Here is a 20,016-nt window from a genome sequence, read left to right as displayed (position 1 = left end):
TGTCATATGGCTCTGAATGAGGTAGCACCTTGAAGGATGGAGATTTTCCTTCAGAGAAAATTCAGATAGTCTTCCAAACTCTCTGAGGGCAATTTCCAAACGGGAATTTCAGGAATGTTTTGAGAATATATTGGAATAAATGTTCAGGCCTCTAAGGACTACTTTGAAGAGGATCATGTCTGGCAAATTGTGTATCGTTATTGTTCAATCTGTTTTATTACCTGTAGTTATACCCTTATGCCCTCTGCAGTTGGAACCAAGCCTATGGTCTTTTTCATTTTTTTTATTTTTTGTGAGGAAGATCAGCCCTGAGCTAACATCCATGCTAATCCTCCTCTTTGCTGAGGAAGACCGGCTCTGAGCTAACATCTATCACCAATCCTCCTCCTTTTTTTTTTTCCCCCAAAGCCCCAGTAGATAGTTGTATGTCATAGTTGCACATCCTTCTAGTTGCTGTATGTGGGACGCGGCCTCAGCATGTCTGGAGAAGCGGTGCATCAGTGCACGCCCGGGATCCGAACCCGGGCTGCCAGTAGTTGAGCGCGTGCACTTACTTGCTAAACCACAGGGCCGGCCCCAAGCCTATAGTCTTAATAAGGCCTAGGCACAAAGATCTTGGAATTATTTCTTTGAAAATTTCTCTATAGTAACTGTGTTGTCGTTCAGATGGCTCCTAGCAGGATAATTGCCTGAGGCTGATGGGGATATTTTAAGTTCCTTGGGAGAAGTGAAGGTATCTGAAAGACCTCATTTTACCTTACTGGACCATACTTATTTATTGCTGGCCTGAGGGAGCCCAGGTTCACATAGGAGCCTACTCTGTCTGGTGGTGGTGGTGGTGGTGGTGGGGCTTTGATAAATGCCCAGCCTGGTTGCTCTGGTCTGGTCTGGTCCAGCACAGTGCTCTCTCAGCATGAGGCCTCTCCTCAGCTGAGAAGGCAGTCCTAGCGTGGTCTAGATTTCCAGGCTTGTAAGTAGTACTAGTGGTGGTAGGTAGGGTTGATCTATGGCCTTTGAGGTCCTCTTTCCTCTCAGTTTTAAATTTTTTAGTCAACTCTAAGAGTCAAGGAATCTCAGTATTGGAAGGGACCTTACATGCTACTTGTGCTAATCTACAAAGCAGGAGGGAGGGGGAGACAGACTAACCTTATCTGCCTCTTTCACTGTTGTATCTCCAGCATCTTAACTGAGTGAGTGGCATGTGGTAGGGATTCAAAAACTGCTTACAGAATGAGTGACTCCCTATAGACACCAGCAACTTCAGCAGACCATTGTCACGGCTGCATTTGTTCATTTATTTGACTGATATTAATAAACTCCTACTATGTGTCACTTCCTCTAAATTCTGGGATATACTATAGTGAACAAGACATTGTCCTCAAGAGCATAGTCTGTAATTGAGGAGTAAGGACTGAAAAAGATTTTATAGTCTCGAATTGGAATTTAAGAATAAAAGGTTCCCCCTCATTTTGGCCATTCTGGATATTCTCATTGTCTGAGGTCTCTTTGGGGGACCATAGAAAACACATTTAATCCCTTTTTCACATGAGAGCCTCTCAGAATTCTCAAGGCAATTATCAGCCTCCCCCATGCACAGCCTTCTCTTCTCCAGGGTAAACATTCTCAGTTCCTTTAGTCATTTCTCCTGTGACATGCCTCTGGGTGCCCTCTCCATCCTGGTCACTATCCTCAGGACACAGTCCAAACTGAGTCTGTCCCTCTGACAGTGTGGAGTCCAGAACTCAAAACCATATCCCAAACATTAATTTCCAGGGAATGTTGCAGCCTGGAGCCTTTCCTACGCTCAGCTTTTCTCTGCTTACTCTGGGCTCAGACGATGGAGGATGGAAAGAGAATGTCCTGGTCTTGGCCAGACTTGAGAACATCTTCATATTTGGCTAATCCTGGAATTGAAACCCCTTTCTTTTGTCTGCTTTCTGCCCTTGCCCCTGCCCCACCCCTCTCCCTTACTATAGAAGAAATCTACACAGAGCCCTGCTGCCAGTGGCTTGCCTTTCCTTTTCTGAGTCACTGCCCTTCATTACCAGGGAAATTAGCATGAAAAAGCGAATTCCAGTTCTATAACTTTATTCTTTTTCAGCCCTTTGTCACATTCTCTACCCCTACCCCCCACTGAAAATGACAAAAGTTGAGTCTTGTGACATCACAACAGTTGGCTATTGTATCAACAGCTCTGATGTCACCAACAGAGGATTATGACTTAAGGGAAGAATGGAGGGAGGGAGTTTATCAGGCAAGAAACCCCTTGGGAACAAAGGAGTTATTTTCATGCAAATCTTCACCCAAAAAGCCCAGTTGGCCTTTCAGTGTATGTGCTGTCAGTGGAAGCCCTCTCCCAGATTCCCATCGCTCCCTCCCTCTGTGGATTAATGGTTTGGTTTGTGGACGTTGCCCAAGTCTGAGCGTGTGTGGAAGTCCCCTGCTGGCCAGCTGGCTTCTGGGCTGGCTTTGGGTTTTATTCATGAGGTCCGTGCTGAATAGAACTTTTCAAGGAGGGGATTCAGAGGAGAGCTTGGGAGCCTGGGGTGAAGCGGACACAGATGCGCACAGCCTCTGGGCCAGAGGGAGCTGGTGTGCAGCCACTTCTCTTCAGGCGGAGGGGCAGATGTTCTTCAGCCACTGTGGGAAGCCTTGAGTGTGCCGTGGATAAGCCTGAGTGCTTGCTGCCTGCCTGCTTCTGGGGCGGAGTTGGGCCTGTCCTTGGAGCTCCTTGGCTACTTGACACAGAGACTTAAGAACACCTGCTGCAGAGGATCCCAAACTTTCTCAGTTCATGGGCCCTTAGTGTTTCAGTAATTTTTTTCACAGTGCTCATAGGCCAAAAAAAAATACCTAAGTTTCATTTATTAAGTATTAGGTCTAAACAATTTAGTAAGTGCTTATATCCTAACAACTGAGTAGCCATTTGAAAAAATTATACACATTAATTGAAAGGAAAATTTTTTTTATCTCATTCTTAGATAACCACAATTACTAACTAGCGGGATGTACTGGGCACTGCACAACATCTCACATCTTGGAATCAGATTGACTACTGCCATCCTCATTCCTGTTCCACATTGCTTTTTACACAGTACTTGCTTTTTATCACGGCAACTGCTGAAAACCTAGCTTCACAAAGAAATGACCTCATCAAAAAGAATGTAGTGCAATCTAACGTTAAAACTGTGAACTCGTGGGATGTCCAGCAAATGTTGAGTATTGCTCTGTTTCCCTCAAAAATTTAGAATATCTTGCAGCAAGCCTGTCAGTTCACTGCAGCGCTCTGGGGCAACTCAACACACAGTTTGAGAACCACAGACCTGCAATTGCCAAGGAGCACTTGGTTTGTTTAAAGGAGGAAAAAGAGGCAGATTCTATCCCCATTGTGACCCTTAAAGAAGTTGGACAGAGGAATGGACAGCCTCGCCATATCTGCAGTCTCAGCTTCAGCTGGACTGCATTGTTAGGGGAAGGCCTTTCTTTGACCAGGGTCTGTGTTTGTGAGCACCTCTGTCCCTCAGTGGGGAATAAAGATGAAGAGAAAAGGCCTGAAGAACAGCAGGAAAGGAACATCTCTTATATTTATTTTGTGTTGATTCAGGGCCCTCTGAAGTAGATGGCTTAAAGAAAAACAGAGGTTTTTGTTTTTCTTTGTGGTGAGGAAGATTAGCCCTGAGTTAATGTCCATTGTCAGTCTTCCTCTTTTTGTTGAGGAAGATTGGCCCTGGGCTAACATCCGTGCCCATCTTCCTCTATTTTATACCGGATGCCGCCACAGCATGGCTTGACAAGCGGTGCCTCTGTCCGTGCCCGGGATCCACACCTGTGAAGCCCGGGCCACCAAAGCGGAGTGCGCGAACTTAACCGCTACGCTGCTGGGCCGGCCCCAAGGAAAGTGGAGTTTTAACACCAAGAATTTGGGGGCCAGGCATGAGGCCTCTGCCAATATCCTTTTCTAACTCTATCCAGATGGAGCTGGGCCGCAGGGGTGTACTTGGGATGGAGGATGGCTTCCTGACACGAGATATGACAGAGACCAAAGGACTAATGTGCTCTGGTGTCAATTATAGAGCTCAGTGCCAACCTCTCCAGACTCTGGGGTCTGCCGCTTACTATGAAACCCTAGGCAAATTACTTAACCTGAGCCTCAGTTTCTTCACCCATAAAATAGAGATAACGACTGCTAGATTAAATGAGATAAGTGCATGCATAGAACTAGCAGAGCCTGGCTGTATACATGCACTTCCTTCTACTACCTTCCAGAATTAAGGAACAAAGTGCTTTTCTCCAAAGGGAAATTCAGCCTTAATGATCTGGCCAAGATCTGCAGTTTGAGAGTTACTGTACTTCTTGGTAACTGTGCTCTGTATATATAGCTAATGTTCCAAGTGCTGAGCCCAGTAACCTGTTTACCCACTCTGTAGGTTCCTTTTTCCCTCTCTAAATGGCATTTTTTAATGAACAGAGTTCTTATTTAATGTAGTCTAATTTATCAGTGTTTTCCATTATGGTTATTGCTTTTTGTGTCCTGTTCAAGAAATCTCAGCTTGCTCCAAGGATTCCTTGGCTTTTGCTAATGGTTTTTCTACTGCTTGCAATGTTCTTCTTCTGCCTTCTTTTATCTTCCACAAGTCCTGCAAAACTCAGCCTAGTGTTACTGCTTATCTCTTCCAGAAGCCCTCCCTGTCCACTTGATTAGTGTCTTTCTGCTTGCTTCTAGAGCTCTGTGTTCATCCTTCTATCTCAGCTCTTGTTACATTGTACCAGGATGTCTCCTTTACTTGCCTGTCTCAGGCAGGATGGGGAGCTGCTCAAGGGCAAGGACCAGAATATAGCACAGACGCATGGGGGCCTGGCTGGGAAGATGCCCTCAAAGGGTTCGTGTAAGTAAACAAATGAAAGCCTTAGGCGCCCACACCTGTCTTCCTTTCTCTACTTCTCCCACAGTATTTCCCAACCTTTCTTATCCTGTGCCCCCTTTTGATGAGCATAAAGATCTTCCAGGCAGGTTGTGAAATGCTACCCAGAGGGAGTGTGTTCCAGATTGAGAGTTAACCACATTACAGTGCTTCAGAGAGGGCTGATCAGTAGTGTCCGAAATATTAGACATCAGGAAAGGAAGGTCCTGTAATTCATTAAGCCCCAGACAAAAGACCTTTTGCATTTTACAATAGGAAAGTCACTGTAATCTTTGCGGACAACAATTTCAGTTAAGTTCTTGGGTTGAAGCCACCCCTGCCCTGAATCTCTGGGGTACGCAGGGGGCGTGGCCCCCTTTTGAATTTTCTGAGTGAGTGTGATTTCTGCGGGTAGGTCCAACTCTGAACTGGGAAGGCTGATGGGGTTGGAAGATGAGCCTGGATAATGGATCCCAAAGCTGTTCACCCTGTCGAGGGAGGGCCTCTCCGAGCTGGTGGCAAATGTTTTTTCAAAAAATATTTATTGAGGGTCTGCTGTGTGCCAGGGACTGTTCTAGGCACTGAGGATACAGCTGTGAACAAAACACAAAAATCCCTCACCTCATGGAGCTTATATATAAACATAATAAATAAGTGGAAAAGAAAAGGAATGTGTTAGATGGTGATAAATGCCATGGAGAACAAAACAGAAAAGGGAGACTAGGAGTGCAGAGGGGTAGCAGGTGGAGGAAGATTTTTTTCTTTTTTGTGAGGAAAAGTGGCCCTGAGCTAACATCTGTTGCCAATCTTCCTCTTTTTGCTTGAGGAAGACTGACCCTGAGCTCATGTCTGTGCCCATCTTCCTCTATTTTGTATATGGGATGCTGCCACAGCACGGCTTGATGAGCGGTGTGTAGGTCTGTGCCCAGGATGCAAACCTGTGAACCCCGGGCTGCCAAAGCAGAGCGTGTGAACTTAAAACTGCTATGCTACTGAGAAAGATTTTTTTTAGTAGTAATTTTTTATAGTGTGGTCAGAGAAGGCCTCACTAAGAAGATGGTGTCTGGTGAAAGACCTGGGAGATGTGGGAGCAGGCTCTCCTTGGGGAGTACATTCCAGTTACAGGGTACAGCAGGTGTGAAGGCCCTGAGGTAGGAATGTGCCTCATGTGTTTGGGGGAAGTAAATAAGGAGACTATGTGGCTGATGTGGAAAGAGTAAGAGGAAAGAGTAGGTGAAATGAGGTCAAAGATATCACAGGGACCCAGATGATGAAGGGCCTTGTAAGTCATTGTAAAGACTTTGGCTTTTACTTTGAGTGATTGGAGCCATATCAAGGTTTTGAGCAGAGAAATGACAAGATCTGGACTGATGCTGGTGGTGGTAGCTAATGGGGGGTATGTTCTGGTTGTTTTTGTTATCTCAGTGAAATAGGAAATAAACTCAGCTAAAAGAGTGAGGACAAGGGAAGAGGTCTTAAGGCTGAAAGTTGGGGAAAGCTAAACCCTTGGCCCAGAGACTCAAGTGTGTTCTCCCTTGGCTCTGAGTGCCCTCTATTTTTCTCTAGATGGCCTCTCATGGGTCTTCATGTGGGGTATTTTCCATGTGCTACAGGCAGGAAAACAGGTATGACAGGAAAACAGAGGTATTGAGACTTGCCTCGTCCCTTTAGCCCTTACTATTTCCTAGTCCTCTTCTGAGAAAGTCGGCTTGTGGGTGGTGTGTTTTTCTAGAGCAGGAGAAACATCTTGCCAGCAGTCAGGTTGAGTTCAACTAGATCAGAGATCTTGGGAGGAGTGAGAATGAAGTCGAGATTTAGGATCAGGAAAAGCTTCAGAAAGAAGTTGACATTTGAACTGGATATTTAAGAAAGAATGGGGGTGCAGGACATCAAGATAGAAGGAATTGGTTGAACAAAAGCTTGGAGGCATGAACATTTCCTGGCATCTGCAGGAAGTGGCAACTAATCTGCTGTGGCTGGCCAGAGGGAGCTCTGGCGTGAGATAGGTCTGTGGCCTTTGAATCTTCATCATGATTACGGGACCCACCAGGTTCTTCTCGCCGAAGTGGAAGAGGGCAGTGGTTAGCCCCTAGGAACAGGGCTCTTTGTGGGGCCAGCCTCCATTCTACTTGCTTTTTCCAAGTGGTGGGAAGTCATCGGGCAGAGTGGGCTCCATCTTCTGGGCAGAGCTGGGTTAAGGCGCTTGCTGAGAGGCTGAGTTTCCAGACTGGCAGAAACAGCTGTGTCTACGTTTTTAAAACTATCTTGGAAACAACCAGATTTCCTTTGGCCTGGAATTGCCTGACAAGCCCTCACCCCATTTCAGGCTTTCAGGAAACGTTTAAACCCAGCTTCAAACCTCCACAGAATCTGCACTGAAGTGGAGAAGGACCATCTGGCAGGAAAAGGGACTGAAAATGGTTGAAGTTGAAAACCCAAGCTTAAAGCCCTCTTTGAGGAGGAGGGTTGGGAAAGAGGATGTGGGAGTTATAAGTGGACAGTGAAGAGATGGAAAGAGAGCTGAATTTTTTTCTGATCATTCAACAACAACAAAAAAATCATCTTTTCCCGCGGCTAGTTGAAGACTTCAGCCTCACAGGGACCTGTACAAACACCCGGCAATGCTTCTGACTTTCCAGCAAAACAAATCTTGGTTTCTCTCCACTTGACCAGGCTCGTAATCCCCTCAGCATTTTTGCTTGAAGGGTTTTCTGGACCTAGAATCCCAGAACCTGGGGCTGGAATGGAAAAGATCCAAGGTAAGAGGTATGTAGAAGTAGTGTTGGAGAAAAGGGGTCTGGTATTTTGGAGGGAATTAGGGGATAGACTTGAGAAAATCCTTCCTGTCTCCCTTTCTAAAGCTTTTGATGCCCGCCCACCCGACGTCTGAGCCCACTTTCTCCTCTTTCTCTTGTAATCCCTTGTTTTTAGGCACAGCAGAGTCAAAGACAAGGTTGTGGGCAGATAACCAGTGAGAAATGAATCAGGAAAGGAGCGGAGGAAAAGAGGGATGAGGAAGGAGAAAGCAAGAGATGAAGGCAAGTTTCCCAGGAACAGCCTCTCCTTATGGGTGTGTTGGATGGGAACCTGTTACTGCAGCAGAGTTCTGGAAGATAATAGGGACACTTGTGAGGAGATTGAAAACCCTGAAGTAGACAACATTGGCTGAGGGGTGGGAGGAAAAGGCCTGCTGTTGACAGTCTGGGTGGCAGCTACAGTTGGAAAACTCCCTGTCATCGGTTTTATAGCAGTTGTGACTCTTGGAAGAGAAAGAGTGCACCTTAAAGGACCTGGCCAGTGCTAGAGTTTCTACGACCCTTTGTCATCCTTGCCTTTGACTCTTTGGGGGCCCTCTTTTGTCATCAGTTAACAAGTCAATTCACATTTATTTGAGTACCTTTTATGTGCAGAACTCTCTGCTAAGAGAGTACTAAGGATTGTTCAAAAAATGGAGAAGAACTAGCTATCACTGCCTACAGCTTTCTCAGCCATGTGGGGACAGAGGAGGCCAGGATGTCAGGAGACCAGTGGGTTGGCTGAACTTCCTAGGAGTGCCAAAGAACAGAGAGGCTGTGCAGGTGAGCTGCTACAACAGGGCCTGGAGCTGTTGGTCCTGAAAAGTAAACAAAGCCCTTCCCACCTTAGCCCAACCCAGGAACAGCTGTGGGAGAGAAAGGATGACTCAAATGCTCACACTCTTGAGAACTCAGGTTCAATACTTAAAAGAAACTCATTCTACTGAGGACCCTCCCTGAAGCTCACAGTGCCAGTATTGGTGGCTGAGACTCTCAGAGGAGGAAATTAAAGACCTAGGCCCTCCTCTGGGGGAGCTGCCAGCGTTGTTCCTTCTCTTCTTGGCCAGGGCCTAGGGAGCAGGAAGGGCTACAGGAGGGAGTCAGTGAGAAGGTAAAGAGGGTCTGAGTAGGTGCTCCCTTGGCAGGGTGAGTAGGCAGGTTGACCTTGGGCCAGTCAGACTACAGCTGTACGGAGCTGTACAGTTCTGGGCTGTAACCAGCTTCTCAGGGCACACACAGAGCTCAGTTCCCTTTCCCACCTTTTCTTTCCCTAGGGCTGCTTCCTAAGCTATTACTTCCACGTGAGAGATTGCCTAAGCGATTAGTGGAATGTGGGTATCAGCGGAAATTCTCTCATGTGGTTTAGAGGTTTCCTTTGTCGGTGTCTCGACTTCTTACCTGGACTAGTAAAGCAGATGCTTGGCAGTGTTTGTGTTTCCTCTCAAAGGCGACTTTAACCCCAGCAGAATGGGAGGCTTCCCTCCAAATGCTTGCATCTGTTCCTCATCACTCTCAGGGTTCAAACGTCTCCTTCTTCGGGGGCAAGGCAGGCATACTGTCACGTCCACAATTAGGCCTGTGGAAAAGTACTAAATAGACATTTAGAAACGTCACCTACACAAGAGGAAATGGTTTTCTGCTCTAGGATAGGAAGATTCATTCTTAGAGGCTGGGCATCCCTCAGAAGGAGCTCCCCTTCAGAGACTGACCTCTAGTGGGTCCTTTCTTGGACCTTGAGGGGAATGTCTGTGGATTGGGTGATGGGATTGGATTGTAGGGAGAGGGAACACTAAGGGAGCTGGAGAGAGAGTTGCAAGCTGAAGGCTGTCCTGAGCAAGAGCAAAAGCAGGGAGCCTTCCAGAGGGTCTTTCCTCTAGTGACAGTGAGGGGAATAAATGGGAGGTTTCCAGGGGCCAAGAGACGGTGCCCTGCACTAGAATAGGCTCTTCTTCCCTGCACTGCTCAGGCGAGCCATACGGGAGGCTTGATGTGGCTGCTCCCAGTGCAGTGCCTCCTGGCTCTTTCCTGCTGGGACACAGGCTAGGGCTGAGGACTCACCTGCTGACTGGGAGAATCAGGTCACAGAGTTGAGTAAAGCAGGCCAGCTGTAGGCGTTGCATGGGGAGGGACAGTGGTAAATTGGAGAGAGCTTGCTGCTTCTAAATGGGCCACTTCAGCTCAGGTCTGGCTAACTGTTGCCATATAGAAATGCGGACAGTGATGGCAGATTTTCTAATTTTTCAAGAGAAGCCAGAATCTGAATTTTTATTTCTGCTCACCCAATTTCTTAAGTGTTTGTAACTAATTCAGATTTTTTAAAAATAAAGAGAAGGCCAAATGAGACATATTTTTGCTCTTGCAAACCACCGATTTATGTCTTTGGCTATAAACTCTTTTTCCCAGGAGTTTGGAAGTGAGGAGAAAGTGAGGAAAGCGGTTGTTAGCTACCAGAGGTGGGCAGTAGGAGGAGTGCTTTTGAGAAACGAGAACTCTGAGCACACCCACAGACTGAGGAAACTGTCTGGAGGAGACATTGATAATGCTCGCTGGATCCAGTGATGTACCTGCTCCTTTGTCATTGAGGATCAGTGGTTCTGTGCAGGATGGAGGAAGCTGAGGGCTGGGAGGAGGAAGAGGGACCGAATGTCCATCGTTTATTTGCTTACAGCTGGGCAAATTCTTGGGAAGATGGTCAATGGTGACCTTTCATACCTTTCTAAGTCCTCAGAGAGCATGTTATAGGACACAAGTTTTCACACTTACTGGTGTATGAGACTAGCCTAAAGTGCTTACTGAAAATGCAAATTCCTAGGCCCCATCCCCACAGATTCCCAGTCAGGAGGTAGAGGTGGGGCCTGGGCCTCTTCATTTTTAACAAGCACCCCATCAACGTTAAGGAAAGTAAGTGGACAGTGGAGTCACACAGAGCTGAGTGCACCTTCTTGCTCTGTTCCTTCACTGGGTGAGTGATCTTGGGCCAATCATTTAATCTCTCTAAAACTAAATTTCCTGATTGGAAAAATGGGTCTGTGTTATCACTACCTCGTAGAATGGTGAGAGCTGAATTAGAAGATGACTGGAGGCCATGGAGAGTCCTGGCTCGGAGCTGGGGCCCTGGTGCAGGCGACCTGGGCTCCAATTCCTGCCTTGCCACTTTTTAACTGTGTGACTTGGGGCAAGCTATTTAACTGCTCTGTGCCTTGGTTTCCTCAGTAATGTGTAAATAATAATAGTACCTACTTCATAGGGTTGTTACAAGGGTTAAATGATTTAATACATGTGAAGTGCTTATAATTTTAGCTATTAGAATTGTATAAGAATTTAGCAGCCTGTCTCATAATAAATGTACCTTTGCTTTTCCTTAGGTCCTCTCGCTATGGGTCACAAAGAGGTTAAGGCTTACTTCAAACGTCGCCTCTCTATGAGGCCTTCCTGGAGTCCACTTTTTACTTGGCTTTTCTCCCTTTACAGTTAGCTCCTCCAGGGCAAGGACTGTGTGTGTCCATTTTTATATCCTCGTACCTTGCAGAGTGCCTAACATAGAGTAAATGGATTGAACGGCAGTGCCAGGGCATCTGAAAAATGACTCAAGCTCAGGAATGGAGAGGTTGCCTTCGAGACACCTAGAGAAGCATGATCTGGAAGGAAAACCATTAATGAAGCTTCTGTGTGTCAGACATGACAATCATGTGAGATAGGTCATGTTATTATTATTGCTCATATTGTCAGAAAGTTGAGTCTTTGAAACTCACTTGTGCGATGCCACTTAACTAGCAGTTGTTAGAGGCAGGGTTGGACTTAGTTATCTGACTCTAAAAGTCAGGTGTTCTTCCTACTACACCTCAAGTACCTGGGCCTGTGGTCTCTTTGTCTCAGTGCAGAGTTTATAGAAAAGTTCTAGAGGTACCTTGTTAGTTCCTTTCTCTGGATTGTAACTCTTCTCTTCAGATAGTTGTCTGTAATTTGTCAGAGCTGGGTTTTTGAGCAACTCTTGATTGGTGGTAGATGCTAATTGAACAATTTCATTTTGCAAACATGCAGTTTCTACCTGAACTTTGCCATTGATGGGCCTAGGAACTAGCAAAATAGCCTGTCATCCCCCTTGCTTCTCTGCTCTATTCCAGTGGGTATTTCCTCTGCTTGGGAGCATCTTCTCACCTTGCAGCCAGACTAGCCAAGGTATCAGGCTGAAAGCATAGATGAGACCCTGGGGTTGCTCTTAGGGCCAGGGGAGAAGCAGAGTCCCCCAGGAAGCCAGCCATGTAGAGTGCTCAAGTCTGAGCTTCAAGTGTAAAGGGTTAGCCTGGTCCTCAGTTCCACAAGCCCCTAGATTATTCACTGACCCTGACAGACCTGGCCTAGAGAGAGCAGGTGGGAGGGAGGATGGTGAGTTGGCATCTCTGTTCTTCTGACTTGGTGGGCCCTTCTGGGGTTCTCAGCAGGGCCTGCCCAAGATGCCTTAACTCCTAGGCCACTCCTGAGAATAGCGGCTGTGCTCTTGTAGAAGTGTGACGAAGGGTCCCTGGTGTGGGCCTGGTAGCAGTTTTGATCCACTCCTCTCTTGGTTACATCTTCACAGGACTTTTCTTCTTGGCCCAAGCAAATGTCAGAGTCATTTACATTTTTCCTTCTTACTAAGTTAGCTCTGTGTTCTCATATTCAACTACATAATAGCATTTTAGAGCAGTGGGTCCACTCTCTTTAGACCGGAAATTCAGGAAAGGAAAGAATACATTTTTTGTCATGTTCTTTTAATATATTTCAGTTTCTAGTTTTTCCACAAATCTTCTGCCCTTTCCCAGAGGGCCTGCCCTGGAGCTGCTAGAGCATGTCCAGTGTTGTTTTGATGGGTTACGATGGTTGTTGTGACCATTGTTACCATGGGCACAGTTGAAAGCTGATGCTTAGCAAGTTGATTCCTTGTGGCACTGTGCTCCCTGAGGACTCTGAGAACTGGCCTGGGAAAGCTTCCAGAGGCTGCCTCTTCTCTCCCTTCTTTCTGTTGCACACACAGCCATATGCAAAGCACTTAACTTGGCACTGGGCTGATGCAGATGAAGAATATCTCACTGGAGCCGGTGTGTGTAGATGCTCTGGTGGCAGGATTGACTCCTCCTTCTCTTCCTCATTATCATCATCATCGTCGCTAACATTGTGCTGTATACTTAAGTTTATAAAGATTTTTTTCCCCAACAGGTAGGGAAGGCAGTTTTCTCCACTTTGTGAAGAATAAAAGTGAGGCTCACTGTTGGTTTCCTTTTTTCAAAAGCATCTGCAGTATCACCCTGGGGGGAAGTTCCGTTGCTATCACCGTCACATAGTCGCCCTTATGCCTGCTGGCTGCTTCCTCCCTTTCCAACTCCACTCCACCCGCTACCACCATCACCAAAACCACAGCCCTGAGAGCTTCCATGAAGTTAAAGAAATCAGAGGTAGCACATTTCATGTTGAAATTAGGAAAGAACTAAAAATGATATCAAGAATTAGGGTTTGGCTTATTTTGTCATCGAGACCAATCATTTATTTGCACCAAGGTAATAAATAAGATGGCCTCCAGGCTTCAGGTCATTAGTGGCCATGAATAAGTATGTTCAACTTTCATATCCAGATATACTTCATATTGGTCAATGTGATAAGAATGCCAATCAGAGTGAGAGAACTGCTGTTCCTGAACTGTTCAGCTTCCGTGAAGTGGTGTTAGCCCAGGCCAAAGTGCATATTCACATTGGAAATATCCTCAGTATAAGTTGTGTTGTCTCTCATATCTACTCTCCAGGGCACTTAAAAAGGTGTTTTTTTACCCAGGTTTTAACATCTATGTTGAGCTATAATTCACATAACGTAAAATTCACCCATATAAAGTGTACAGTTCGGTTGTTTTTAATATATTCACAGAGTTGTGCCACCATCACCGCTATCTAATTCCAGAAGTTTTTTTTTTACCCTAAAAAGAAACCTCGTACTGATAACAGTCACTCCCCATTCTGCCACCCTCGACCCAACCTTAGGCAGCCACTAATTTACTTTCTGTCTCTATAGATTTGCCTATTCTGGACATTTCATAAAAATGGCATCAGGATTCGTCCATGTTATAGAAACTATCAGTACTTCATTCCTTTTTATATCTGGATAATACTCCATTGTATGAATATACCACATTTTGTTTATGCAGTCATCATTGATGAGAACATTTGGGTTGTTTCCACTTTTTGGCCATTATGAATAATGCATTTATGAACTTTGTGTACAAGTATTTGTGTGGACATAGGTTTTCATTTCTTTTTTTTTTAATATAATTTTATTTATTTATTTTTCCCCCCAAAGCCCCAGTAGATAGTTGTATGTCATAGTTGCACATCCTTCTAGGTGCTGTATGTGGGACGCGGCCTCCTCATGGCCGGAGAAGTGGTGCGTCAGTGCGCGCCCGGGATCTGAACCCAGGCCGCCAGCAGCGGAGCACGCGCACTTAACCCCTAAGCCACAGGGCCGGCCCGGTTTTCATTTCTCTTAGATATATACCTAGGAGTGGATCATGCTGGGTCATATAGTTATTCTGTGTATAACTTTTTGAGGAACTGCCAAAATGTTTTCCAAAGTGGCTGTACCATTTTATATCCTCAGAAGCAACGAAGGAAGTTTCCAGTTTCTCCACAGCCTCACTAGCACTTGTTTTCATCTGTTTTTTTGGTTGTAGCCATCCTAGTGGGTGTGAAGTAATACCTCATTGTGGTTTTGGTTTATATTTCCCTAATAACTAGTGATGTTGAACACTGTTTCATGTGCTTATTGGCCAATTTTATATCTTTGGGGAAATGTCTATTCAGATCTTTTGTCTACTTTTTAATTGGGTTATTTGTGTTTTTATTATTGAGTTGTAAGAGTTCTTTATATATTTTGGATACAAGTTCCTTAGGAGACAGATGATTTCTCCCATTCTGTGGGTGTCTTTCCTTTCTTGATGATGATGATGATGTGTGTGTGTGTGTGTGTGTGTGTGTGTGTGTGTGTGTATATATATATATATATTTTTTTTTTTGGTGAGGAAGATTAGCCCTCAGCTAACATCTGTTGTCAATCCTCCTCTTTTTGCTGAGGAAGATTGGCCCTGGGCTAACATCTATGCCCGTCTTCCTGTACTTTATGTATGAGACGCCAGCGTGGCTCGATGAGCAGTGCGTAGGTCTGCGCCCAAGATCCAAACCTGCAAACCTCAGGCTGCTGAAGCAGAGTGTGCGAACTTAACTACTATGCCACTGGGGTGGCCCACTTGATGGTATTTTTTACAGCACATATAGTTTATGTGTTTTTTTTCTTTTGTTGCTTGTGCTTTTGCTGTCTTATCTAGGAAAACATTGCCTACTCTATTGTTACAAAGATTTACCTCTATATTTTCTTCTAGGCTTTGCTTTTGTAATTTTAACTCTTACAGTTAAGTCTATGATCCATTTTTACTTAACTTTTTTGTATGGTATGAAGTAAGGGTCCTACTTGATTCTTTTGCATACGAATATCCAGTTGTCCTAGTGCCATTTGTTGAAAACTCTTCTTTCCCTATTGAATTGTCTTGGCATCCTTGTTGAAAATCAATTGATCATAAATGTGTGAGTTTATTTCTGGACTCTCAATTCTATTCCATTGATCTCTGTTTCTGTTCTCATGTCTGTATACACTGTCTTGATTACTGTGGCTTTGTGGTATGTTTTGAAATTGGTAAGTCCGAATCTTCCAACTTTATTTTTCTTTTTCAAGATTGTTTTGGCTGCTCCGGGTCCCTTGCATTGCCATAAAATTTTAGGATCAGCTTGTCAGTTTCTGCAGCTGATGAGTATTCTGTTCAATCTGTAGATCAATTTGAGGAATATTGCCATCTGAACAGTTTTGAGTTTTCTGATCCACGAACATGGGGTGTCTTTCTATTTATTTATGTCTTCTTTAATATCTTTCAATGATGTTTTGTAGTTTACAGTGTACAAGTCTTGCACTTCTTTTGTTAAATTTATTCCTAAGTATTTTATTCTTTGTGGCTATTGTTAATGGAATTGTTTTTCTTGATTTCATTTTCAGATTGTTCATTGCTAGTATGTAGAAATAAAATTGGTTTTTTAAAATATTACTCTGTATCCTGCAAACTTGCTTGACTTTATATATTAGTTTAAGAGTTTTGTGGTGGGATCCTTAGGATTTTCTACATGCAAGATTATACCATCTGCAGATAAGAGATAATTTTACTTCCTTTCTGATCTGGGTATACCTTTAAGTTTTAACCTTTTTCTTACTTTCATTATTTTAGCATAAAATAATGTTCCCTAAAGGATAGTGATATGTTAGCTAACTGTATATGGTACATGAATGGATATTTTTCACTTTGTAAGTACTTAAATACCTTTATGTATATTAGTTTTATTTTAATGAGTATTGGAAAAAATATGATAGTTCATAATTTTATGGTGTTGTTTCAGATGCACTTTATCAGAATGTTCTTCCTTGAACATCCTGTTTAAAATAACAGACATTCTTCGCTCTTTCTCTACCTTGCTTCATTTTTTCCTTCGTACTGCTTATCATCACCATACATATTATACAAAAATGTATACTTAGATGTCACATACATGTGACGTGTGCATGCTTTTTATCTATTTCTCCTTGCTAGGATACAAGCTCCATGAGAGCAGAGACTTTGTTTTATTCTTTGCTAGATGGCAGCGCCTAGGACACAGATGCTCAGTAAATATTTGTTGAACAAATGAATAATTGTTTAGAACAAGGTTAAATACTTTAAGAAAATCAAGTCAGTTTCAAGTTGATTAAACAAAAATATTGAATAAATAGTTATTCAGCAGGTATGCAAATATGGCAAAATTCATAAAGGCTGTCTGGCATGCTAGAAGTTTGGGAAACTCTAACTTAAGAAAGGAGAAGAGATAGGATGGAGATGGAGTTTTTGATCATTTTCTGTGAAGTGATGTTACCTTTTAGCTCGCAGACTCTTTCTCCAACCCAGATCAGAGGTGAGGCTCCTAAGCTATAATACGTGGAATTAAATATATGTGGGAAAGTGGTTCCTACCACCCGCCACAGAAACCCTCTTGGCAGTTGTGGAGGTCATCTGGAAATGTTTGAGGTGCTTCTGGCTGCCCGTGGAAACTTGGCTTATAGGCCTTGTCTTCTTTGCAGGGCTCTGGGTTTGCAGAGAGCCGAAATGACCATGACTGCCAACAAGAATTCCAGCATCACCCACGGAGCTGGAGGCACTAAGGCCCCTCGGGGGACTCTGAGCAGGTGAGTAGGGGAGCACTCCTTGAGGAATGGAGCTCACTGGAGGCTGGCATCAAAGGACAGCCAGAAGGCCTGGGTCCTGGGTAGGATCCTTGCCAAAATGTAAATGATTGTCATCATGACTCTGACAGTCATACAGCTGAATGATCTAGGCCCAGCTCCATGCTGACCGTGAAAAGTCATCTCTAATATATATGCTATTTTCTGGTTCTGTAAATCTCCATAGGAGAGAGCAAACAGGGACCCTAAAACAAGCTTTGCTTTATGCTGTTGGAGGAGCCTAGAGCTCCAGGAATGGAGCCAGCAAGAAGTAGCTGATGTTCTTCTGGCTGTGTTCTGTTCCCAAGATGGGGACAGCTTGGGGGCTATGCCTGAGCTAGCCTGCACTGTAGTGAAGGAGGCTGACCACACGGCGGGTAGGGGTGGGGGGGCAGTTATGCGTATTAGCACAAGTTCCAAGCAGAAGTCCAGGTTCTGTAAGAATTTAGGCTGGGCTGCAAACAAAGCAGCTTGGGGAATTTTAGTCAGTGTAAGCTATAATCCACTTCCCTGGTTTTGTCTTCTTTTTAAAAGTGGGAATGTAGACCCATAGAAAAATCACGGATTTTGGAATTACATAGAATTGGCTTCAAATCCAAGCTCTAACTGCTTACCAAATAGTGAGATTTCAGGGCGTTTTCTTATGCTCTCTAAAATCTTGGCTGTACATCTATAAAATAATAATAATAATAATAATAATAGAACTTATCTCACAGAGTTGCTGTGAGGATTAAATGAGATAATATATGTCAGTTTAGCATAAGGCCTGGCATAAAGCTACTCAATAAATGTTAGCTCCCTCCCTATGATGGCATAAAAATTTCCAGAGCTGGCAAATAGATGTACTGCTCTCACCAGGGCTTCTCAGGTCTGGGCCAAGGCTGGATGCTGATGTTCTAGAAGAACTTCCAGGCTCTTTTATTAAAGCCACGTACCTCTCATAGCCCCTTCTGCTGAATCTCAGGGGGGACAAATTTGGCTTTTGGGACCTGAGCCAGTAGAGTGAGTAGCTATGAGAAGGATGCTCAGCTTAGGTTGGGTTAGGGCTAATTCCTTCCTGGATGTCTGGGCCATGCAGTACCAGGCTGAGTCCAGCAAGGTGTGGCACACTCAGGTCTGGCTAGAGGTTCTAGTAGATGTTTGGTTCATTTAGAGCTGGAGTCCAGATATGGTTGGTAGAATGGGGTGCAGGACATTGCCCCTGGAGAGTAACTGGCGTGAATGAGGCAGCAGGAGTTCCCTACACCACACATGCAGGGTTTGGTCCCAGTGAAAATGGTCTGGATGGACTGTGCCGACTGAACAGAGATTGGTAGGTTCTGACTTGTTAAGTACATAAGTGCTTGAGATTTAGACAAGCAACTTGAATATCCACTCTCTGGCAGCAAGACCAACATGAACAGCCTCTGCCTTCTGCCCACACACCCCCTGTAACCTGGACTAGAGTTGCTTGCATACTTGCTTCCCTGAACTGGGTGAGGCTGAGAAGGGCAGGGACCAGCAACTTCTTGAGCAAAACAGATAGAAAAACTGAATTCTCCCAGGGCATGTTGGAGGCCAAGGCAGAAACAGGTGTAGTCTTTGTCTCCCATTGCTTCTGGGGAACTCCTTGGCTGGGCTGTCACCAGTCTGGTGGCATGTCTTACTCCTCAGTCTCACTATGACTGAGTTGGCAGATGGAGATTGGGAACTAAGGTTTCAATTTTTTTTATGTGAGACTGTAGGGGTGAAGTAAGCTTTGTATGTGATTATATAGTTGTATTCTTAATTTTAAAGAAATAATGAATTCAGAACCTGAATTAGAAATTGTCATACCCAGCAGCCCTCAACTCCTTTAAGTACTATTCATTTTTTCTTCTAATTTCCACTATTTTGAGGGTTGGGTGGGAGATGCAGTGTTTACATCAAGTCACAAAGCAGAATCAGGACTGCTGACGAGTACCCCAGTTTCTATTTGGAATACATACCTACATTTAGAAATTGCTCTTCTTTTAGCTTCCCAGCATGCTTGCCATCATAACGTGATGGATGGTGTTTGTAAATATCTGAGCCTCTGATGTGCCTAAAAAAAGCGTTCTTCTGGCCTCCCTTCTAAGTCTTCACGTCCCTTCCTTCCTGCCACATTTCTGCTTCCCTTTTTCCCTCCCTCCTTTCCTGGGCCTTTGGCGTGGAGTCCCAGGCCTCTATGGCTAGCTACACCCTTCTTTCAGAGGCTACCGCTGGCCTATAGGTGTTATTTCGAAATTGTCATCTGTGGTTTCTCTGGCTGCCTTCACCCCCAGCCACATCTAGGGGTTGTTCTTTGGGCTGAGTAGGGCAGTAAAATCACCAGTTCATTTAGGAAGTCATTGTCCGTGAACTCTGAGGGCTCTCCTCCTAGGTGCCAGGCTCTGTGGTAGACAATAGGGGGCAAAGAAGGACGATCCATTCTCTTTCTTCAAGGCATTTACAGCTGGTGGGGAAGGGCAGATGGAACCCTGTGGAACTGTCAAGATAGGTATTTGCAAGGCTATATTCTTAATTTGAATAAGACTTCACCTGGTGCTACCACTCAGCCAGTATGGGTTAAAGATTCTGGATTCCATTCTATTATTAGGCTTTCCTGGGTATTTTGTTAATGTATTCTCTTCCTTTTCCTTTGCAGCTCAGTCTTGATTTGGCAGGATATGTAGGAGGAGGAAATCTAAGCCTTTTCACTTGACCACCAGACTTTTGTTCTTCGCTATGTTTTGGTCTCCTAGAGCAGGTTTCCCTTTCTCTTTGTTGATGAGGCCCGTGGGTGCTTTTCTTCACCCTCAGCTGCCAGGTACACCCTCCCCACAGGCTGAACCCCTACTGCTCATAAGATTTGGCTGTGTCCAGTTCTGGGGATGGGAGGCGGGATTCTCAAAGCTTCTCTGAATTCTAGAGGTCAGGCTTCATGATGTTGGTATTAATGACCTGGGATGGAACTAGAAGCAGCTCGGTGACCTGCAAACAAGGAAGTGTTATGTTTAGAGCTAATT

General features: G+C 44.7%; 1 protein-coding gene across 8 annotated transcripts in view; it reads left to right on the top strand.

The window, feature by feature from the left end:
• Positions 1-20,016, top strand: part of DENND2B (DENN domain containing 2B) — a 152,798-nt gene that overhangs the window by 83,181 nt on the left and 49,601 nt on the right. For all 8 annotated transcript variants that reach the window (XM_058545937.1, XM_058545939.1, XM_058545933.1 and 5 more), the window contains one exon: positions 16,871-16,975. In XM_058545937.1, the coding sequence (XP_058401920.1) occupies positions 16,896-16,975 (80 nt within the window). In that variant the 5' untranslated portion in view covers positions 16,871-16,895. The remainder of the gene's footprint in view (positions 1-16,870; positions 16,976-20,016) is intronic.

Source organism: Diceros bicornis, chromosome 7 (genome assembly GCF_020826845.1).
Source record: "Diceros bicornis minor isolate mBicDic1 chromosome 7, mDicBic1.mat.cur, whole genome shotgun sequence".
Classification (NCBI taxonomy): domain Eukaryota; kingdom Metazoa; phylum Chordata; class Mammalia; order Perissodactyla; family Rhinocerotidae; genus Diceros; species Diceros bicornis.
This window is presented reverse-complemented; position numbering and strand designations above follow the sequence as displayed.